The sequence below is a fragment of the Pezoporus occidentalis genome, unplaced genomic scaffold, assembly GCF_034315485.1.
Source record: "Pezoporus occidentalis ecotype Australia unplaced genomic scaffold, CSIRO_AGI_Poc_V1 ctg84, whole genome shotgun sequence".
Lineage (NCBI taxonomy): Eukaryota > Metazoa > Chordata > Aves > Psittaciformes > Psittacidae > Pezoporus > Pezoporus occidentalis.
The window spans coordinates 267,504-291,641 of record NW_026916203.1 but is presented as its reverse complement, the minus strand read 5'-3'; the positions used below and the strand labels follow the sequence as shown (position 1 = coordinate 291,641).

Sequence of the window (24,138 nt, the reverse complement as noted above, 5' to 3'; positions counted from 1 at the left end):
TACACAGGAGCTCTTAACAGCAAGTAAACTGGAGCTTTAGCCTATGCAGGTATTGTTGCTCCAGGCTTTTCCTTTGGTGTCTCCAAACTACTCATAGTCAAGTTACCATTATCAAGGATAATGAAGATGTCCGACTAGTAGCCAGATGTTCCTGACTTGTGATGAATGATAACTGTCTCAGTGTTTATCTTCTATATTTATTATTTGACAAAACTTGCAGGTATATATTCTTGTTTTAATAATGCAGTCTTATTTTAAGCACCTGTTAATTATGTTTTGTTTGTTTATGAAGTTTGCTGTGAAAAAGTAACTGTTCTGCTTTTGTTCAGAGAAGTACATAGTTTATGTAAATGCTGTTTGCTAAAATGCCTTCTCTGTACTTCAATTTCAGTTCTCCTTGCAAACAGATATGACCAGAAGGCAGTTGGAGTATGAGGCAAGGCAAATCAGAGCTGCAATGGAAGAACAGCTAGGTACTTGTCAGGACATGGAGAAGCGAGCACAGGTATAGTTTGCCTTTCATTACTAGAAGGAATAGAAAGTTTTCCTGCATTTTTCTTAAATTATTGGTAGTTGTATTTTAAAACTGTGTGTAAACACAGTGATAGCCTTAGAGAATTTAGTTAGCCGTTCAAATACAGAAAGAGGAATCAGAATATAAGTAGCTACTCAGCAAAAAGCAGCCTCCTCTGCCTGTTTAAAAGAAGACCTTGCGTAGACAATTTCTCCAAAAGAATATATTTTTAATGATTATTTGCTTGTAGTTTTTTCCCATTTCAGCTTCAAACAAACATGTAGTTGCAATTGCTTTATTTTGCATCACTCATGATGGGTTTTATCATGTTTTAAGTTTAAAATAAAATCCAGCTATTGTTGTTAGGTTTTCTTAACCAAAAAACCATGTAGCGAGGAATCATTTTTGAAAACAAGGTATTCAAGTAAAAAATGTCGCTCACATACAAGTCTGGGAGTTGTTTGCTCACCTAGAGTTGTTTGTGTTCATAATGAGGTACAATTCCGAATGCAAATCATGTTACATACATCTGGACATACAACGTAGAATGTAATTGTATGGAACCTGTAAATGAAGTAATCAGTTGTTTGCTGGTTATAAAAACTATACCCCCACTGCAGCAGAGTGACAATTTGAACTATTTGTTACCAGTTATTTCCAGGGATGATAAATAACCAGCTTGGTAAAATAATCCGTTTTTTTTTTTGTTTTTTTTTTTCATGGCAAATATTACAACAGTAAGTCCTTTCAATAAAAGTAGTCTTCTTAGGCTCTATTTTTCTCACTAGGTTTACCCAACACAAAATATTGCTACCTAAGAAACATTTCAAATTAATTTTGTTTGTAATTAGAAAAACTGCCTGAAATGTTAAAGGGAGCAATTTAGTAGGACTTTTCAGAAAATTCCTATGGTTAGAGCAAAACAAATACCCTGTAATTGTCAGTTATGTAGTTAAAGGCTGTGTAGGAATTTGTCTCTATAGATGTACTCAGACAGACCCAAGTTTAATCTGCCTGGATATAATAACTGGCTCTGATCTGGAAGCCGTATGGCTGTATTACTGAGGTTTAGCAGCAGTGGTGATGACCTGCATAAATTCAGCTGTGCAACTTGTATCATCCAGTCCTGAGTGAAAGTAGAGCAGACTCAGGATTCACTGTGGATGCCTAGATAGCCCTGTTGTAGAAGAAAGTGTTAGGACATTGACATGAGAAATTCCAGGAAAGTTCTGTTGTTATTAACAAGTTTAAACTAGAGTGAGGTGAAATAAGCTAAGTAGAATAGGCTTGGCTGCTGGCAAAATTCTGAATGCACTGAGGCAGAGAATAGATTACGTTTTCCAGATAAAGGATTTGACTATAGTTATGTAACTGTGTGTCGTGGTTTAAACCCAGTCAGGTAACTCGTTCACTCACTCCCCCCCCCCCCTTTCTTTCCTCCCCCTACTCCCGGAGGGACGGAGAGGAGAATCGCAAAGAATGCAACTCCCACGGGTTGAGATAAAAACAGTTTAGTAACTAAGGTATAACACAAATCACTACTGCTACCACCAATAATAACAATGATAAAGGAAATAACAAGGGAAGAGAATACATCACCTCACCACCAGCTGACCGATAACTTGCCCCCCCCCCCAGCCCGACCAAGCACCGACCGACACCTCCTCCAACCCTGCAGTCTGAGCCCTCCCGGCTAACTCCCAGTTACATCCTGGGCGTGACGTGCTGTGGTATGGAATACCTCTTTGGCTAGCTTGGTTCAGGTGTCCTGTCTCTGCTTCCTCTCCGCTTCGCCTCCTCCCTGGCAGAGCATGAGGCTCACAAAGTCCTTGGCCAAACCAAAACATCATTGTTATCAGCTCTGTTCCCAAGCCGAAAGTCAAAACACTGCACGGCACCAGCTACCAAGGAGGAGAAAAATGACTGCTACTGCTGAACCCAGGACACTGTGAAAGCAGTTAAGTTGTCCCTGAAATAGTTGTTTTTAATTATGTTAGGGAAAAAATGGCATCAAGAAGATACTGAAATGTTTTAGGGTTTTATCCTTTCATTGTCCACTAGATACACAAAGCCTTTCCTTTTTTAGTATAGCATTGTAGATGTTAATCAGGTAGAAGAATTGGGATTTTTTTTTTTACCTGTGTGTCCATTTGATTAACACATAATGACCCCTGTTTAATCAGTTTGGTGTTCATATCAGCTAGTGATATGATTTGGCTAATTATTTTCTCTGCACTTTTAAAGTCAAATACTGTCAATACAGTGTTTTGTACAATTACATTATCAAGCTCATATAGGGATATTTAACTTTATATGCCTACTGTTTCACAGAATCATAATGCACCCTGTGCTTTGCAGTACAACTTGGATGGAGGATATGTATCCCGTAATGTTTGGGGTTTTTAACATTCCCTCTATTAACCAGAGAATGGTTACAGTGGGAAACGAGTAGCAATATGGCTGCAAAAGACCCTGATTCAGAGATGTCTGTAAAATCCCAGACAAAGCAAAGGAGCAGTATATAATTTTCTTCATATGTAGCCTGTTAAATTACTTGAAATTTGTGGAAGCTGAGTGTTCAGAGGCTGTGCATAAGCAAAACTCCCAAATCATTATAGTAACTCAGTGTAATAAAACTCATTTGGGATTTCATACCTTTGTGACACTCTGTAAATACAAATTTATCTCAAATCTCTGTAAGGCAAGTAAAACTCTAACATTTGGGATGAAAGTCAAATAATTTGCTAAAGATCCGCACAAAATGCTCGTTTCAGAAACAGGAAGATTGTGGAAGTTAACTGCCACATTTTTTTATTTCAGTGTGTATTGTGTGATGACCTGTTATGTACAAATGAGTACCAGTTTTATTGGAAACCCAGCTACTCACTATGTTTTGAATGCTTGCAGTCATGCCTGTGTTTTATTATGAAGGACACTTGAATTATCACATGAATGAAGTAATTCTGTTTTGTAGTCAGCAGTATTTGCAAAGAGCTCTTCATATTGTTGTTCTGTACAATAAGTAAATGGAGTTTTTTAACAAAATCAAACACGAAAATGTATTCATTTCAGGCAAGGGTGGCAAGAATTCAGCAAATAGAGAAGGACATTCTCCGTATACGACAGCTTCTACAATCACAAGCCGCTGAAGCAGAGGTTAGTGAGCAATTATTTGCCTTTGATTATGGTATGTGTCTTTTTCTAAAAATCAAAAAACCCAAACAAGTAAAATTATTTTAATGAGGTCTAGGCAGGATTATTTCCATCAGCTAGTGATGTCACAGTTAATCAACTAGTCCATATATGTAGGCTCTTAATTTGCCTTCTTACCAGCGAACTGAGGGTAGAATATTTGGTCTCAAGAGAGCAGAGTAGAGGGGCAGGATCACCTCCTTCGACCTGCTGGTCATGCTCCTTTTGATGCAGCCCAGGATACGTTTTGCTTTCTGGGCTGCAAGCGCACACTGAAGCTGCCTCACGTTCATTTTCTCATCAACCAGCACTCCCCAAGTCCTTCTCTGCAGGGCTGCTCTGAATCTCAAGTAAGAGTTAGTAAGCCCGTGGTACTGTAGTGAGTTTAATCACCAACCAGGTAAGAAGTTTCAGTGTATGGACATGGAAGCACACAGAAGCTTAATTTAATAAACCAAGTGTAGTTAAACACATTAATTGAGAGGGATTCAAGAGCATTGTTTGTTAAGGTTGTAGATTCTTGAGTCTGAAAAATTAGTTTTGGGAGCAAAACTAATACTTTGAGAGTCATCATGCTTTCATAGAATCACAGAATAGTTAGAGTTGGAAAGGACCTTAAGATCATCTAGTTCCAAACCCCTTGCCATGGGCAGGGACACCTCACACTAAACCATGTTACCCAAGGCACTGTCCAGCCTGGCCTTGAACACTGCCAGGGATGGAGCATTCACAACTTCCTTGGTCAAGCCATTCCAGTGCCTCACCACCCTCACAGTAAAGAACTTCCTCCTTATATACAATCTAAACTTCCCCTGTTTAAGTTTGAACCCATTACCCCTTGTCCTATTACTACAGTCCGTAATGAAGAGTCCCTCCCCAGCATCCCTGTAGGCCCCCTTTAGATACTGGAAGGCTGCTATGAGGTCTCCACGCAGCCTTCTCTTCTCCACGCTGAACAGCCCCAACTTCCTCAGCCTGTCTTCATATGGCAGCTGCTCCAGACCCCTCATCATCCTCATGGCCCTCCTCTGGACTTATTCCAACAGTTCCATGTCCTTTTTATGTTGAGGACACCAGAACTGCACACAATATTGCAGGTGACGTCTCACGAGAGCAGAGTAGAGGGGCAGGATCACCTCCTTCGACCTGCTGGTCACGCTCCTTTTGATGCAGCCCAGGATACAGTTGGCTTTCTGGGCTGCGAGCGCACACTGAACCCAGCTCATGTTCATTTTCTCATTGACCAGCACCCCCAAGTCCTTCTCTGCAGGGCTGCTCTGAATCTCTTCTCTGCCCACCCTGTAGTTGTGCCTGGGATTGCTCTGATCCAGGTGTAGGACCTTGCACTTGCCATGGTTAAACTTCGTCAGGTTGGCATCAGCCCACCTCACAAGCGTGTCAAGGTCCCTCTGGATGGTATTCCTTCTCTCCAGCATATCAACCCAACCACACAGCTTGGTGTCATCGGCAAATTTGCTGAGGACGCACTCAATCCCACTGTCTCCTTTCGACTCCAGATTTGCAGTTCCATAGACAGGGTTATTCATGTCTCTGAAAATTTGAAGCATTTTAAACACACTCATTTATATACTTCATACATTTTCTAATTGTTCAGTTATTGTATTTGCTTTATTAAGATACTGTATTTAAAATACTGATTTTTGTGTTGATCTCATGATCCGTATCAGTGCAGAGATGCCAGTTTAATGTTCATTTAGATGTATAGAAAATTGTGTCTCCTGAGAGATCTGAAACATGCCTGTACCGGCTTGCCAGATGAGTTGAATTTATTTTGATAAATATAAAATGGAACAATATTGGGCTGTATAATTTCTCTCTCCATCAAAATGGTTATTCTGTACTGTTTGTCTTTAAAATGCTGAAGGGTTCTTACACTGCAGGTAGCTTTCTGTTAATGCAGAAATTTCTTATCTTTGAATGCAAAGCTTAATTGAACTATGCTAGCTGTAGTCTCCAGTAAATGCACAGCTCATGTGACAGTGCAGAGAATACAGTTGTTTGTTCCAGTTCCATTACATTCCTGATAGCAATGTGAGCACAGCTGGTGGAAGATGGTGTTTCTGTGTGTCATCGCAAATCCTTTGTCTTGCAGGGCTGTAATCCTCAAGAGGACGTGCTTCACTTTCATCTTGCGGTTTTTTGCAGTCAGTCTCATCTGTTAATTTTTGAGGCTTAGGGTTGTGAAGTACAAAGTACTGTTCAATGGCTTTGTGAGGATGCAGCACTGATATATTCACAATCTGTGTAAAGGTTTGAATGGTAAAGAATGCATCATTCCTATACCTAATTTCATAAACCCTTATGTTAACAGAGAGCACCCCAAACCAAGCATGATGCAGGTTCCCATGAAACAGAGAGGCAGAATGAAGGTCAAGGAGCAGCAGAAATCAGCGTGGCAACTAGCAGTACTATTCAGGTAAATTGATTGTTTTCTTTGTTGATTGTATAATTAAATACTCAAAATATACAGTGCTTCTGTATTGGTATATGCCTCATAGCATTTGTATGCCTGCTCATTTTAAAAATATCTGTGTTTTTCTTCCGTCTGTACATGAGAAATTTCTTGTACTTGTTGGAAAGAGATGTTTTAATAGTATGACGTAGAAATATTCTATATTGCAGGAGGCATTTCTGCTTTGTTTAAATAATTAATGAGCCTAATGCTATGAAGGAGGTAACAAGAGTTACTATAGAAAATGTATTTTATTATAGATGAACTGTAACACTAGAAGTATGACTTAGTTGTGCAATATTGTTCTAATTTTCACTTTAGAAATTATCACTGAAATATCAGTAATTAAAAAAAAAAAATTAAAAAACGGAGAACCAAATGGTAGGTTTATCATTAGTGTTTCATTAATACTGTTTTACATAAAGCTTTGAAACAGTAGTATCAATCAGGTAATCTGGAAGTAGGCTGAAGGGTTAGTTGAATGCTTCTAAATATATTGTTCCTTTTACTAGTGAAATACATTAGTGGGGTATTTTGAGGGGTACATTAAATTCTTTACTTGTCTTTTTAAAGAAATATTTATCAAAATTATGACTTCTCCCTTTGGCTAAATATACTTTGATTTATTTACTGTGTGCTAATGATCACTCCCTTCATGATTTCCAACTGTAGCTGACCATTCCCACTAGTAATTTGTGTTCTTAAAACTTCACGCTACAAACTTAATAGTTGAATCCATAGGCAAAATATTTTTGCTGCTCCAGGGAAGTAGAATTATTTAAATATTTGTGAAAGTGTGTTGTACAAGAAAACAGAATTGTGGTTTAGCTAACGTATTTCACTTGATTAAACATTAAGTACAGCCCATAGTTTGATCACAGTTTGGAGTCTAGTTCTATCAGCCGTATCTGAGCAATTGCTTGAGGCTCTGACTCTAATTCTTATGACAGCTTTATTTTTTTGGAAGACAATAATTCAACACGCTTTGGGGCAGAAAGCATAACGTATTGAAATAATTCATGCATTGTGGCTGTATCATCTATCTTCAGTGAATGGATCAGGGTTTTTTCTGGACAACATTTTACAGGGAAGGAAGAAGAGACTGTGATGTCTTGGCAGACTTACACAAGTGGAAGATTTATTCATACTTCATTTGAGGTCTTATGTCGAAGATTTCTTCAGTTTTGACCTTTGCCTCATTAAAGTGTATAAAACATGCATACTTGTTCCTTCTGGTGGTAGGTAGGGCCAGGGCGCTGAATCTGTGTTAAGATACACATCTGGGGATTATTTACTTTTAGTACAGGTCCAGACAGAGGATATTTGATGGATTTGGCATAACATTTATTTGTTATATACTTTAAACAATTGCTGTTCAATGCAAATAAGGTTTTAACCAAGCCATTTGGTTCTAATGGGTTTTGTGGTCATATAATTGACATTAATTGAAACACTGCTTATTGGATCCAGGTTTTTTCAGGATTCAGTTATGTCCTTTTCTGCACCATCTTTCAGCTTTCTTCTCTTTTCCATTGCCCTCGCTATCCTGCCTTTAAATTTTTTTCATACCTTTGTTTTGCAAGTTTTGTAAAGGAATTTAGTGATACTGTCTATTTTGGTAAGAAAATGTGCCACAAAGTAGGGAAGGTAACCTTACTGACAGAGTTAAATAGCAAGCATAGTAAAACAATGAGTGAAAGACAGTAAAGTATAAAAGGAAAAAACAAGATGAAGAAGACAGATGGGGGAGATTTTGAAGGAGAAGGTTCTACACAAGAAAGGTCTATGTAACAGCTCCTTGTCATTTCCCATCTTCTCAGATGAGTGGCTACACACCTTGCATTAGTTCTTTCATGTCAGTCTTTAGGAGCCAGTAGGGAATGTAGTTACACTTCATATCAAAGTTGATACACTTTACACAGATTGTTTAAGTGAATAACTGGGAAAATCCAATAGAGTTTTTGGTCTGAGCTTTAAGATTGTAAATTTTTCCTATATTTAAGAGAGAAAATAAGGAAATCTACATTAGAATAAATCATGTGAATTTAAATCATTCTAGTTACACTCTTTTAGCATAACACTTATTCTGGAGTGTGCATAAAATGTTCTGGATTCAAATGGGAGAGTGAAATGAGTATAATAATGTGTGTTTAAATATTCCAGTATAACTAGAAGTTTTTCCTATCTAGGCAAACACTACATAAAGTTATTCTACCTTTCACTTAAAGTCACTTTCAACTTAAGATGTTGAGCTGTATGAACAGCAAATATTGTAGAGGACTATTTGTCTTCTTTCTTTTGGTGCACCTAGGAAAAACACAGGCATTATTTCTAAATGTCTTTCATATGTTTTTATTCAGTGTGCTTCGTATTTTTATTGGGAAAAAAAGAATATTCTCAGGATCCAGATAGCTTGAAAACATTGTTTTGCAAATTAAGATGATATTTTAATGGGAAGGTTTTAGCTTTTGTAGAGGATTAAGCAAAGACTGGTGACTACCTCAGTAAAACAATGCTCTGATACCGAAAGTGTTCTAGTCAAATGTATTTTTAAGTTCCTCAAAGTGAACAGAAAAGTAGGGATGCAAGGAAGAAAACCTCCAGATAGGAAGCAGAGAAAAAGAAAGCAAGCAACTGGGGGGAGTGAGTGAGGGCAAAGAGAGTGAGTGGATAAAAGATGGTTAAAAACAAAAGGAAAATATAAATATGCAAAATTGGGCCCCCCCCCAAAAAAGGGGCAAAGATGCCAATAACTGGGTCTTATTACTCCAGGTAGAAGCATGCTATTTATAGTATTTTCTAGAAAAATTATAGAAAATAGGGGCATCATTATTTTATATTTTTTCATTTTAAAGTGAAAGAGATTCATCCACTCTTAATTTGCTTTTGATACGGACAAATTTAAATAGGGTTACTCCTTGTCCAGATGAATCTCTTCTTGTCGGTTTTAGCATACCTGGTTGTGTTCTGAAGTGGTACAGGCTTACCCCAATTCACTATGTAATGTGACGTAAAAGTTGGGGCTGTTTTTTTCTCTCTGTAAAAATTATAATCCAGTGTGTTGCAGTGTGAAAACAGTAACTACAAATTAAGTCCTTTGAAAACACAACTCTGTTGAGACTTGATTTCAGCAAAAGTGGTTAACAGAATTGTTTAACAGTGACCTCTAATTTGTGTTGGGGCAGAGAGGACTGAACAGAAGTTGACAGTTCATTACTATCAGTATGATTTCATGATCTAGTGCTGAAATTGAATCAGCCATTAGTTGTTTTTCCACTCAGACCTTTTTTTTTTTTTTATACTGAAATGTTTTTTAAATTTCTAGGGTTCTGCTGCTCGAATGGACCCCGAGACCGCCAGTGTTATGAGCTCTAGTAATAACTATTCTGTTCCTCGCAGACTGACAAGTCATCTGGGTACCAAGGTAACCGAAGATTACAAAGCACAGGTCGCTAATGCTACATTTTTACTAATACAATAATCTCGTTTCTGCCAGTAGTACTAATATTACCTGAACGATCTACCTGATTTTAAATCAGAGTTAAAATTTTAGAGTATTTTTAAAATTTTTAAGGTACATGCACAGAGTATTTTTTTTTTACTTACTGATCATCAGTTAAGAGTTGTTACAGTAAGGAAAAAGTGATTGCTGGAAATAACTGGAATATCTAAAAAGCCTGTGGTGTTGATTTGTTATCCATGATGAATAGTACACCTTTTCAAGAGCAGTTTTTAAATACTTTTCCAGAAGCCAAATCCACAAAACAGAAATGCAATTACTAAGAAATTAAACTGAAAAAAAAAAGAAGTAAGTCTTTCATGGTGATAAATACGCGTTTACAAGACTGTGCTCAAAGTTTTTGTGCAGTATGAAAAGAGGGGGGAAAAAAGGGGCAAATCTGTAACACAGCATTAAGTTCATGAGCCACTGGAGTTTATACAGCCTTTGGAATCAGCAGCAGTCTATGTACTATCAGTGGTGTGTTGAGCGCAGTCTTCTGGGCCTATTAGCTTGACATAGTATTAATTACTTCAAGCCTTAAACCAGTGTGATAATAATGTCATTTCAGTCCTGCACTCTATGCATGTGCCAGTAGGCGGTGACATCAGCAGGTCTGTCTGTGAGTTTTCATTGGAAATTACAGTATCACAGTATGCTAGAGATTGGAAGGGACCTCGAAAGATCATCTAGTCCAATCCCCCTGCCGGAGCCTAGATAATGTTACACAGGAATGTGTCCAGGCGGGTTTTGAATGTCTCCAGGGAAGGAGACTCCACAACCTCCCTGGGCAGCCTGTTCCAGTGTTCCGTCACCCTCACTGAGAAGAAGTTTCTTCTCAAGTTTAAGTGGAACCTCTTGTGTTCCAGTTTGTACCCATTACCCCTTGTCCTATCATTGTTTGCCACTGAGTAGAGCCTGGCTCCATCCTCGTGACACTCCCCCTTTATATATTTATAGACACTTATAAGGTCACCCCTCAGTCTCCTCTTCTCCAAACTATAGAGACCCAGCTCCCTCAGTCTTTCCTCATAAGAGAGATGCTCCACTCCCTTAATCATCTTTGTTGCCCTTCGCTGGACTCTCTCCAGCAGCTCCCTGTCCTTCTTGAACTGAGGGGCCCAGAACTGGACACAATATTCCAGATGGGGTCTCACCAGGGCAGAGTAGAGGGGAAGGAGGACCTCTCTCGACCTACTAACCACCGCCCTTCTAATACACCCCAGGATGCCATTGGCCTTCTTAGCCACAAGGGCACAGTGTTGGCTCATGGTCATCCTGTCGTCCACTAGGACCCCCAGGTCCCTCTCCCCTACACTGCTCTCTAACAGGTTGTTTCCCAACCTATACTGGAACCTGGGGTTGTTCCTGCCCAGATGCAGGACTCTACACTTTCCCTTGTTATATTTCATCAAGTTACTCCCTGCCCAACTCTCCAGCCTGTCCAGGTCTCGCTGGATGGCAGCACAGCCTTCTGGCGTGTCAGCCACTCCTCCCAGCTTAGTGTCATCAGCAAACTATTCATCAATTCCCTCATCTAAATCACTGATGAATATATTAAATAATACTGATCCCAGTACTGACCCTTGAGGCACTCCACTAGTTACAGGCCTCCAACTAGACTCCGCCCCATAGACTACAACTCTCTGGCTTCTCTCCTTCAGCCAGTTCGCAGTCCACCTCCCTACCTGATCATCCTGTCCACACTTCCTCAATTTAGCCGTGAGGATGCTGTGGGAGACTGTGTCAAATGCTTTGCTGAAGTCAAGGTAGACCACATCCACCGCTCTGCCATCATCCATCCACTGTGTTATTTCCTCATAAAAGGCTAAGAGATTGGTCAAACATGATTTCCCCCTGGTGAAGCCATGTTGACTGCCCCTCATAACTCTCTTATCCTTGATATGCCTTAAGATGGCACCAAGGATAAGGTGTTCCATCACTTTCCCAGGGATGGAGGTGAGGCTGACCGGTCTATAGTTACCCGGGTCCTCCTTCTTGCCCTTTTTGAAGACCGGAGTGACATTTGCTTTCCTCCAGTCCTCAGGCACCTCTCCCGTTTCCCAAGACTTGGTAAAGATGATGGAGAGTGGTCTAGCAATGACTTCCGCCAGTTCCCTCAGCACCCGCGGGTGCATCCCATCTGGACCCATGGATTTATGGATGTCCAGATTGCTCAACTGATCTCTAACCCATTCCTCATCGACTAAGGCAAACCGCTCCGTTGACCTGACTTCATCTGAGGTCTCAGGGGTACAGGGCTCTTCAGGACTGCCTGCAGCAGAGTAGACAGAGACAAAGAAGGCATTCAGTAACTCTGCCATCTCTGTATCTTCTGTCACCAGGGCACCCATCCCGTTCATCAGTGGGCCTACATTACCTCTGGTGTTAGTTTTGTCTGCCATGTATTTGAAAAAGCTCTTTTTGCTGTCCTTGACCCTTCTCACCAGGTTTAATTCTAAGGATGCCTTAGTCCTCCTAGCTGCCTTCCTACATCCTCTAGCAGCAGCCTTATATTCCTCCCAAGCGGCCAACCCCTCCTTCCATGACCTGTAAACTCTCCTCTTCCACTTGAGCATACCCAGCAATTCCCTATTTACCCACGCAGGTCTCTTGGCCCTCTTCCTTGACTTCCTACGTGTCGGGATGCTCCGATCTTGAGCACGGAAAAAGCAGTCCTTGAATGTCAACCAACTATCTTGGGCCCCTTTACCTTCAAGCAGCCTTGCCCATGGGATTTCCCCTAGCAATTGCTTGAAAAGGCCAAAGTTTGCCCTCCTAAAGTCCAGGGTTGCAATTCTACTTGGTATTCTACTAGTCCTACCACACAAGATCCTGAACTCCACCATCTCATGGTCGCTGCAACCAAGGCAGCCCTCAACCCTTACTGCTTCAGCCAGACCCTCCTTGTTAGTGAGGATTAGATCCAGCAGCGCTCCTCTCCTGGTCGGCTCATCCACCATTTGCAGGAGGAAGTTATCATCCACACACTGGAGGAACCTCCTGGACTGTGGCTGGGTTGCTGAGTGGTCCTTTCAGCAAACATCAGGGAAGTTAAAATCCCCCATGACGACCACGGCCTGTGACTGTGAGGCCGCTCTCAGCTGCCTGTAGAAGGCCTCGTCAACTTCCTCACCCTGATCTGGTGGTCTGTAGCAGACACCTACAACAGTATCCCCCCTGCCAGCCTGCCCCTTAATTCTCACCCACAGACTCTCAACTCGCTCGTCATCTGTCCCTGGACAGAACTCGGTGCATTGTAGTTGCTCCCGCATGTAAAGAGCAACCCCACCACCCCTCCTGGCTGGCCTGTCTTTCCTGAAAAGGACATAGCCCTCCATGACTATATTCCAGTCATGTGAGCTGTCCCACCACGTCTCTGTAATTGCCACCAGATCATAGTCCCCTGACTTAACACAGGTTTCCAACTCCTCCTGCTTATTTCCCATGCTGCGCACATTGGTGTACAGACATTCCAGGGAGCGAGCTGAGCACACCGATTTCACCCTAGGATTATAGGAGGCCTCCCAATCTTCATTAATTCTGGAGCGCTGCCCTACTGGGGCAAGCCCAGCTACAGCCCCATCCCCCTTCGAATCTAGTTTAAAGCTCTCCAAATGAGCCCTGCTAATTCGCGCCCCAGCATCCTTTTGCCTCTGTGAGACAAACCTTTCTCACTTGTCATTGTCCAGACTGGTGCCCTATAAAACCAGCTGTTATCAAAGGATCCAAAGCCCTGCCTGTAGCACCAGTCTCGAAGCCAATCGTTTATGAACTGAATCTTCCCATTCCTTCCCACATCATCAGTGGAAGATGGAAGGAGTGAGGAGAAGATCACTTGAGCCCCAGACTCTTTCACCATCCTCCCCAAGGCCCTGTAGTCTTTCTTCATCCCCCTCAGACTGCGGGAAGCAGCTTCCTCCCCACCTGTCTGGAAGACCAGCAGCGGGTAGTAGTCTGTCGGGTGCACCAGGCTGGGGAGCGCCCCGGTGATATCCCTGATCCGGGCTCCAGGCAGACTACACACTTCCCTATGATGAGGGTCAACTCTGCATATTGAGCCCTCTGTTCCTCTCAGAAGGGAATCCCCTACTACAATGACCCTTTCTTTCTTTCTTATCAGAGGCAGTCTTGAGGTGAGAAGTCGATCGCCTTTTCCTATGTGGCCTTGGGGGCTGGCCTTGCCCCACATCCTCACCTACCTCTCCTTCAAGATCCAGGGCCTCGAACCTATTACGGAGGGACACCTGGGGAAGCAGGGCAGGAAGGGGGGAGGGTTTCCCACAATGCTGAACTGGAACTCGCTTCCAACCCTCGTCGTCTTTTTGGTCCCCTACCTCTGTGCAACAGCTACAGGGCAGGGGCTGTCTCGGGCCATCCCCCTCTGCCTGAGAGGGCAGGGGGTCCTTCCCCTTTTGGGGGGTATCTCCCTGGAACCGTTCCGACCGGCACGCCAGGGAGTTACTCCACCAGTCGATCTCCCTTTCACACTCCCTGATGGTCCTCAGCGTCTCAACCTCCTCCTTAAGTCTTGCCACCAGGCTAAGCAGATCTTCTACCTGCTCACACCTCACGCAGGTGGAATGCTGTCCTCCCTCCCCCGGCAGCAGCAGGCTCTGGCACTCCCTGCACTCAGAGACCTGAACAGCCACGGTTTGGGACGGGGTCTCTGTCTGAGTTGCTGCAGTCACCTTACTGCAAGCTCTCCTTCTGGAGGCGACCATATTGGTCAGCAGCCTGGGACACCAGCAACAGGGTCAGCAACACGACCTGCTCGCTCCTCCCTGCGCCCGGTGGGCAGCCGCTGCCCTCTCTGAGGCTCTTCCGAGGCAAGGGGCAGGGGGGTGGTCGCCGTCACCGTGGGAACGCCCCCCTCCACGTCAGCCGCTCTCTCGCAAGGGCTGCTGGGGCTTGGGGGATCGGGAGATGTCGGGAGCCGCGATGTCTCTGCGCTATCCCCTCTGATTTTCCTCATCTCCGTTGACCCTCGCGGTCGCTGAAGCGTGCCGGCTGCGGCTCTAGCTGGGCTAGCTCCCATCAGCTGACTGAGTAGAATTCCCAAAAGCTGCAGACAGTGGGAGAGCCCTGAAGGCAGGCAAAGGGTCTGAGCATGGAAGGATACAGGCAAAGAAATTGGTGGAGCTAAGTGTGTTGTCGGGTAGGAAAAGCTTAATTTTAATGACTGAGAAGAAGGGAAACTGGTAGAGATTCTAAGTAGAGGAATGCATTTACAGATGCATAAAGAAATGTGTCTGTGTGTATAAGGAGACAGACAAGCCCTTTTTTAGTTTTTCCTGTTTTTTTTTTCTGCAACTTGGAGGCTGGATTTTGTTGGTTTCTTCAGCTCTGTTCTTTGAGGAAAAACTTTGCCTTCCAAATCCAAGCAACACTGGATTAAAGCTGCCACTTAAAATACCTATTAAGAGACATGCATGAAGCAGTTTAAGTTCGCTCTCCTTTAAGAATTCAGGTGGTTGGTTTTAATACTGTATTTGATTTTCCCCAGACCAGGAAGGCAGGATCTCCGAACTGGGATGCTAGGCTGTCATAATATTAGCTCCAAGACTGTTTCAGTGCATTTTGCATGTAATCATATAGCTTCCCAGATTCTAGGATTCAAGACTTGCTGCTTAGTCTACCCACTTCTATCCAGTTTTTTTCTAACTCCGTATTTGTGGTCATCTTCAGGCACATTTGAATTGCCTGTGAAGAAACCAAGTAAAATCATTCATAGGTCTGGTAACCAATGCAAGTATCTAGTTACTCGTAGAAAACTTTGTCCAAAGAAGAATGAGTCCAAAGTCTCATTTCTTCCTTAATTGGTATATTACAGAGGAGCACACACGCTGCTACTTTACAATTCCCTTTGATAGTTTCTTTATGTTGTGCTTTGATTTTGAATGTTCCTGTTTATCCTGACTTTAGGAGTTTGGACTAAAATCATCCTCTACATCCTGTTAATCTGCTAAAAGTTCGCTGGAAGAACCAAATGCATTTCTTGATCTAAAGCTATTATTGAAGAAAATAGAGTGGGAAAGACAAAATAGTGTGTTGATCACTATATAAATGACAGCCAAGGGAATCCCTCAAAATTTGCTGGTTTTTAATGAGCAGTTTCATTACTCCAAATTAAATGTGTAATGCTAGGTTTTCATGGCTTGATTTAATTTGACAAATGCTCAGTATTTTACATATATTAAATGAGCATTTGCTCTACTGGTTTTATCCCTGTAAACTTGAAAAAAATGTGAATTTAACAATTCAGCTTTGCATTTGCTGTAAATAATCTGTTCCATATGCAAGTCGATCGTCATAACAAATGTTTACTTAATCTGAAATAGTTTTAAAGGAAAACTTTACATGGCTGTCAGATTTTTTAAACACAATATAAACTAAAAATTTATGTAATCATTCTTACCCTTTGTCTAGACTAATTATATTTAATACCACATGACAGAGTTTTCCACTTAAGCATCTTTACATGAAAGTGTGATTGTTATAGAGCATTTTTTTGATACAAAATTAATGTAAAATGTATTTTAGATTTCTCAAACTGGAACAATTTCATTAGTGTGTTTATTTAATCTTTCTGAACAGTGAAATTTAAAAGTCTTTGCCATTGCTTTTGTAAAATAATACATTTACATACAGCTATGACCTACTTCTTCTAGCCATTTAACCACTAAGTGAAATGAATAACAAAGTAGTAGTAGTACTTTAATATTTCTAAATAGCACAAATATTTGCACCATTAAAGAAGGGGTTTTTTTTGCTCTTGTGTACCGTTCAATTTTCATTTTCATTTAATGTGTATTTTTTTAAATGTAACTATTTTTAAAATCATTTGACCTGCAGGTGGAAATGGTGTATTCTTTGTTATCAATGCTTGGTACTCATGATAAAGATGACATGTCAAGAACATTGCTAGCAATGTCTAGCTCGCAGGACAGCTGCATAGCCATGCGTCAGTCTGGATGTCTTCCTCTCCTCATCCAGCTTTTACATGGCAACGATAAAGACTCTGTCTTGTTAGGAAACTCTCGTGGTAGTAAGGAGGCCCGTGCCAGAGCCAGCGCAGCACTGCATAACATCATTCACTCCCAGCCTGATGATAAGCGAGGCAGACGGGAAATTCGCGTGCTCCATCTTTTGGAGCAGATCCGTGCTTACTGTGAAACGTGTTGGGAATGGCAGGAAGCACATGAACAAGGAATGGACCAAGACAAAAACCCAAGTAGGTTCTGGAAGCCGTATAAAAATGTTTCAAGGATATGTTGCAAACAGTGGATTTACAGAAAGTACAACTTTAATCAGAATTCTTATTGAATGTATGTGTGTTTTCTTATATATGTGCGTGTATAGATATATTTTTGCGTGTATAGATATATTTTTAAGCAGAGGTAGTGGTAGGAAATAGAATCAACTACAGATACGCAACCCTAGTTGTAAACTTTTTATTTAAATCATAAAGCTTGGTATGCTTTCCAGATAATAATTCAAGCAGTTTGTACATGTAATCTGTAAGTTAATATCGAATATGTACTTATTCCCTTCTACACTTGAATCAACGTAAATAATCCCAAATTGCTTTTCATGAAAATGTATTCAGTAGATAGCACGTTTCTTTTAGGAGAGGGACAGAGAGTACAAATTAAATCATCTCAGTCTATTCAGTGTAATACAGAGTGTTACTTACAATGTTACATATAAGAAATATTTTAGTATTAAAATACAAAAGAAGTGACAATGTAAGTGAATACGAGTTTTTTCAGGGAACACTCAGAAAAAAGTTTTAACCTTCTGGATTGCTTAGCTGCTTTTCTGAATTGAGGGCAGTTTGTAAATACAGGCTGTTAGGGATCATCTATGACAAAATGTACTGCTGAAGTCAGGGGGAGCTTACAAGGGGAATCATTTGGCAGGAATGTGGCTCTGACCAAGGTATACCATTACCAGTTGTGCATTAGTCAGAATGTAGCTCACAAAAAATAGAAATGTAAAAGCTTCTTGGTTATGAAATGGGAGTTAATTAACCATTCCTGAGGACCCAGGAAGCAGCTTCACATTAGGTGACATATTATTTAATGCCACCAGAATTTTTGAATTTACTGACTTGTTTCACTAAGATTATTAATTTTTAGAAGTAGGATAATTTTTTTTTATACTGGGAGTCATGCTTCTTACTTAATACATACATTCAGGATTCTCCCTAAGCATCAAATGTATTTCTGGTTCACATTTGTTAGTAACATTCTTAACTAATTGTCTGTTCATGGATTACTGGGAAGATACAAACCCTGAACAAAACTGCAGCTGATTTATTTTAACATTAGATTCACTTTGGAAAACTTGTGATCTAGACAAAAATCACCTAGGAATGCTAATTATTTGCCTGTTTCTGGATCAGTGCCTGCTCCAGTCGATCATCAGATCTGTCCTGCAGTGTGTGTTTTGATGAAACTTTCATTTGATGAAGAACACAGGCATGCAATGAATGAGCTTGGTAAGACCAAATGTATTCCTCTGACTTCCTTTGAGGAGATTGCTGGAAACCGTGGCACTCCTTGTGTATATTAGTGGATATTTTTTATGACTAGTTTAAGTAGGTCATCAGTTTATTTGAATCAGTTGTTGCCTTCAAAGTGATGAGTGTTGTTTAATTAACCAGACCATTTCCCAGTGGATGAATTTTGGAAGAGTAGTAGTAGTATGGAAATATTTGCAATTTTAGAGGTATTGGACTTAAAATGGAGACTGGTTGGGGGGGGGGGGGTGATGGTGGTGGTGTTTTGGTGTGAGTTTTTTTTTTTTTGTCCTGAGTTTTTTAGTCCATGCTTAGTAAATTCTTTGCATGCAATTTTCCTTCATTTTCTACTTTTCATTATCAATGAAAATATTCTGTGTATTTTTCTCAGAAAATAACATTCAGTGATAATGATCAGTAATTTACTTAATAGTCTTCATGTAACAGGTGCAATTTCATCTGTCAAACATGATTTTGACTAGTTGGAATTAAAAGATGAGTGTGCTTCTTAACTCCTAATAATTCCACCTGTTCCTGTTTTCCCCTGGAATCTCAATATCATGCTGTCATACCTTTCACCTGCTGCTAAGCACAAGATTCAAGATCTGGAGTCAGTATTTAAGAATTTATTTACCTTTCTGAGTCTTCTGGTTTTCAGATTTTTGAGATTTGTTCTGTGAGTACAAATGCAGTTTGCTCCTTGATATGTGTATACCGTACTTGTGATATTAAAGTACAGATCTTATTTATTTTCTTACTTGTTTGCTTTTAAAGGAGGTTTGCAGGCCATTGCTGAACTGCTGCAAGTGGACTGTGAAATGTATGGACTTACAAGTGATCACTATAGTGTTACCTTAAGGAGATATGCTGGAATGGCTCTGACAAACTTGACTTTCGGAGATGTGGCAAACAAGGTAAGAGTAGAATTTTAAACACACAGTAATTTCAGTTAATAGCTATGTTTGAATTGTAGTTCTCAAGACAGGTGATGGAAATCTTCATGATAGTATGTTGAGTTTGAGCTCAAGACAGAAGTTCAAGATAACCTGTGTCATTCCATCCTGTTCCTGACAGAGAGCACCTCAAACTGAATGTTACACCATGCAAGTATAGTATGAACTCTCAAATTAAATGAAACCACTTTTAATTTGTCACTAAAAATAAGGATTCTATCTATTGGATTAATTTTTTTGTGAGCATTGGATTAGTATATCGCATACTGATTACAGACCGGTGATTACACATAGTAACTGATTTTTCTGAGGATGTTGAACTAAAACTGCTTATTGAGTCAAATTCTGTAAAGTTGTCATTTAACAATACTATTACTTCCTCATGAAATTTTGCAAACCTCTTCAGGCTGGAGCTTGCTTTTGAACATTTAGAGCATATCAAGTTCATATTGGGTACTACTTCAAATTATTATAAGGGCAAATAGTTTACCTAATATCTCTCAAGGACCATGCCTTCAAAAGGTAAAAAGTTTCATGATTTCTTGCCCCAGAGTTTGCCAAGCTATGGATCTTGAAATAACTTTGTACTAGAAGACTTTTATCTTTCTGCTCTACAGGAAGACATTTCAGGAGCCGGTGGAAATAAGAGTCTTCTTGATTTTTTGGTCCAAGTTTTAGACAAGAGTAAAGCATAAATCCTTGGTGCAAATAAATTGTTTCACAAAATACTGGCTTTTTACAACATGCATTCAGTAACCACTACAGGGAAGCAGTTCTTTGGTTTCTAGCATAAACTCAGCTCCTCAGAGATGTAAATGTACCTGCTGTCCAGCTGAAGAGTAGTACAATACTAACACACCTTGTGGTTTTGAGTAATTTTTAATTGTGCTTTGTCACAATTTTCAGTGTAAGCTATACAGTTTTTCAATAGCTATTTTTATTTTTAAAGAAGGCCTCTAAGGTAGTAAAGTTCCAGATTAAGTCCTACACATGTTGTAAAAGATATGAAATTTAGCACAATTTTACCACTTAAATAACATCCAGAATACAAAACTAAGTGTTGCACTTAACTTTTTAGCAGTTGTAAACCAAATATATATTGTTGGCAGCATACTTTACTAAGCTTGTCTTGCGCTTTAGATACGATTAGCTTGAAATATCAAAACATTGTGCAGAAGCAAGCCACCTAACCTGTCATTTAATAATATTTATTTTTTCTTTTAACAGGCTACATTATGTTCCATGAAGGGCTGCATGAGGGCTCTTGTAGCCCAACTGAAATCTGAAAGCGAAGACTTACAGCAGGTAACATCCTTTAAATTGAAATATTTTTTTAGCTTGGACATTTCCATCACTGTCCTTCCCATGAATTTCATTGTATTGTGTTAAAATACTGTATTTCTGCTCTCTTTCCCTAATATTTACCTTCCTTCTATTCATTTGGCCTTAACACCAGTTATTTTCATACTTGAATTCTGTCATTTTAATGAATTTTCTAGTGTGCTGTCCACAGCTAGCCTTTTCTGTTTTCTTAAATTAGGCTCTCTCTTTGAAATATGCATCATTTGTCTTGTTTGGGGGTATTTATTTGTAATTATTGTTCTTACGTTATCTCGTCTGCCTTTGATGAAAAGATTGTACTTGTACTCATTCCACAAATCTATGAAGTTCAACTTTCTTGTAAAAATACTTGTCTGTGGGTCATACTGTTTTTTTTCCGTTGTTTTTTTTTTTTTACCAAAGCACATATAGCACGTGGGCGGTAGCACTCACTTTTATGACCCTGGTCTGTTAGTGAAAGTCCCAGTTTTAAAGATAATTTTGAGGAGTCTTAGATTCTCTAATTTAGTTTATCAGTGATGGTGCTAATGCACTGGGACCACCCAGAGGGTTCATACAGTATTGTGTCTCTTCGTTGGTATGGAACTTGTTTAAAATTGTTAAATGTTAAATTGTAGCCCACTGTAATTAATATGTACTGTAAACAAACTGGAACAGCTTTTGGAAAGAGAAACCCATGCAGCTTGAGTGAACCACCAGATAAAAGAACAATTTTAAATAAAAATTACTTTCTCTTTTAAAGCTAAAACTTTTTTCACTAGAGGAGGAGCTAGCTAGTTATGATGGAGGAAACAATTAGAATTACAATAGGGGTTACTGGGTAAACTCCAATTTGGTATTAAGGCTGGTATTAAATACATCTAGTGTTCTTGAAAAGAGTCATGGACACGTGGTCCCTGTGACCCGTGGTGTGTCTCCAGCCACTGGCACGTATGCCTCCATACACATGCACACACACAGCAGGAAGACCCTCACTCAAGTTATAAATGATTTAATAATTAATAGTAATATGGTCGTACTGTGCTTGGCAGACAGCCAACTGTTCAGATGCAGCTCTCTCCCCTTATCTCTATGTTTTTCCATGCTTGAACCTCACCTAGATCCGTCCCTTCTGGTGCCTTTGGAACTGTTAGGTCCTTCCATCCCATAGCAAGTCTTCTGCAGTTCCAGAATGCTCTTCTCTTGGATCCCCTGAAGTGTCCCACACCCCTAGGCCAGGATTTCTGGAGTGACCTTCCTCAGTCCAAAAGGTGCAGGGATCTGCTCCCATTAACTTCTCATGGTGGGTGTTTTGCTTAGGCCAGTGGGCTGCAGGTTTGCAGGGAGAGCCCTGGAAAGATCCTGGTCAGGGAGCCACCTCCTCTGAGTCCTTGGTTTGTATTCCACCTGCCTTTAGCCCCCCCTGCTCCTCTGGGAACGTTGAGATGTGCTTCTGATGGGCTGATGGTTCCTGCGGTGCGCCTGGGGGTGGCCGGGGCAGGGTTGTACTGAGCGCCTCCATCTGTCTCTGGCTCCCTGTGCTCCCTGGGGGTGAGCAGGGGAGCATTCATCACATAACCTAACAAGCTTGCACAATTCTCTGACAAGGAGAATATCCACAGGTTAAAGTTTTATACCAGGTATATTTCATGATGCATTTAAATGCTTAGTGTAGCCCATAAATAGATGGAGTTTAATATGTAGTGACTGTCCACTACAGTGACAGTCTGTCTCAGTCTAGCTGCTGCCAGGGACAAGGATATTGTCTGAATTGTTGTTCATCTTCTGTAGGTAACTGTTCTGATTGTATAAGACACAGTGTATTTTTAAAGGACTTTAAAAAGTTTTATAAACATCAGTCAAAGTAATCATACCATCTGAGAGACAGGCAAGTGTTATTGTTCTATTTTACAAGCAGAAAAGCTGAGAAAAAGGTGATACTAAATTATCAGAGTAGATCAGAAATCTGAGGTTTTGGACCAGTTTTTCAACCAGTGTGGAAAGCAGGGAGCCTGATTCAAAATTTTTCTTTTAGGTACCCACACACAAAAGCCAGTGCCTTTGATTTAACTTGATACTGAAATGTTAGGACAGTCTAGCAGACAACGAAAAGCAGATTTTAGCAAATTTTAGTTCAGTAGCTGAACATGGGTAATGTTCATTAATCTGTAATGTTCCAGAAATCTATGAGGGAAGTCTGATTAACCTGTTAAAAAGTAGCTATACTGACATACATTATTTTTCTTTCACATTTTGCAGGTCATTGCAAGTGTGTTAAGGAACTTGTCGTGGCGAGCAGATGTAAACAGCAAGAAGACTCTAAGAGAAGTTGGAAGTGTGAAAGCATTGATGGAATGTGCTTTAGAAGTTAAGAAGGTATCCTGTATAAATGATTGAGATAAATTTTTGAGAGATGGCATTTGTTTTACAGAAACCGCAAATATGTTCTGTTTTTATAAAAGCAGTTTGTCACATATATGGGGTGGTTTAGGTAGCTTGCTTTGAAAAAAGAGAGTTGCTTTGACTTAACGTAGCAGCAAAGCACCATGTAGCAATGACATCTCAAAACTACTAGGAGTTCTTTAATGAGGGTTGACAGCTTTTGCTCTTCAGTTGCATGAGCTCTGCTGTTCAGACAGACTTTTTTATAATTTTGCAATTTAATAAAACCTCTTTTGAGTTACTGAATAGGTAACTACCACTTCTGTAATCTTCTGGATGTATCTTTGGTATCCAGACAGGATTATATTCAATTCCAGAGTTTCCTGCCAGCTAGTCTTCAAGCCATTTTTACCATTATGGCTGCTAACAAGTATTGTGTCACAGATTTCTGAAAACTCTGGAGCAAGAAATACCAATATGTGTGCACTGCTGCCTGCACACATAGATTATCAGCCCAAAACGCAGAAATTGGAACACACGTAACACCTTGAAGCTAACTTACGTACTTATGAGAGCCTGTGATCAATAGCTGAAAACTTCTCTAATTCTACCATTTTGTTACTTTCCTAGGAATCCACCCTAAAAAGTGTTCTGAGTGCCTTATGGAATTTGTCAGCACACTGTACTGGGAACAAAGCTGATATATGTGCTGTTGATGGTGCTCTTGCATTTCTAGTTAGCACACTGACATACCGGAGCCAAACAAACACTTTAGCTATCATAGAAAGCGGAGGAGGAATATTAAGAAATGTTTCTAGCTTAATTGCTACTAATGAGGACCACAGGTGGGTATGCTTTTTTTTTTCTCTGAAAATCTTAGCAGTTCCACATGCATATTTAGTAGACAGTTTCTAAGACCTGAGTTTTATTATGAATGCATGTATTAAGTATAGTAATCAGGTACAGATAATTCTAAATGCATTTGATAAGGCAAGTATTTATTTCATCTGCATAATGATAAGAATAAGAATATGCAGACATATTAATACCTGCTGCTTGTTGATGAGGAACTGTACTAAAAGCTAACTATTCATATTTATAATAGGATTTGATTAGCATTCAGATGAAAGCTAGAGGAAATATGAGATAAGTTTGCACTGGAGAATTCATGATTATACTTTCTAAGAGGAAAACTTCCCTCTAGTGTAATAGGTTGTTGTTTTGCTTTCTCTCTTACCCTTTTGAAATGCCACTTACTGATGTTTGTTTCCAATTACTCAA

The 24,138-nt window shown here is 40.2% G+C and overlaps 1 protein-coding gene across 7 annotated transcripts in view; it reads left to right on the top strand.

Moving 5' to 3' along the window:
• Window positions 1-24,138, top strand: part of APC (APC regulator of WNT signaling pathway) — an 87,587-nt gene that overhangs the window by 55,981 nt on the left and 7,468 nt on the right. For 6 of the 7 annotated variants that reach the window (XM_062604222.1, XM_062604227.1, XM_062604221.1 and 3 more), the window contains exons 6-15: window positions 392-505; window positions 3,587-3,670; window positions 6,039-6,143; window positions 9,505-9,627; window positions 16,534-16,912; window positions 18,086-18,181; window positions 18,977-19,116; window positions 20,383-20,460; window positions 22,735-22,851; window positions 23,488-23,702. In XM_062604222.1, the coding sequence (XP_062460206.1) occupies window positions 392-505; window positions 3,587-3,670; window positions 6,039-6,143; window positions 9,505-9,627; window positions 16,534-16,912; window positions 18,086-18,181; window positions 18,977-19,116; window positions 20,383-20,460; window positions 22,735-22,851; window positions 23,488-23,702 (1,451 nt within the window). The remainder of the gene's footprint in view (window positions 1-391; window positions 506-3,586; window positions 3,671-6,038; window positions 6,144-9,504; window positions 9,628-16,533; window positions 16,913-18,085; window positions 18,182-18,976; window positions 19,117-20,382; window positions 20,461-22,734; window positions 22,852-23,487; window positions 23,703-24,138) is intronic. The other variant, XM_062604226.1, reaches the window with a different exon arrangement.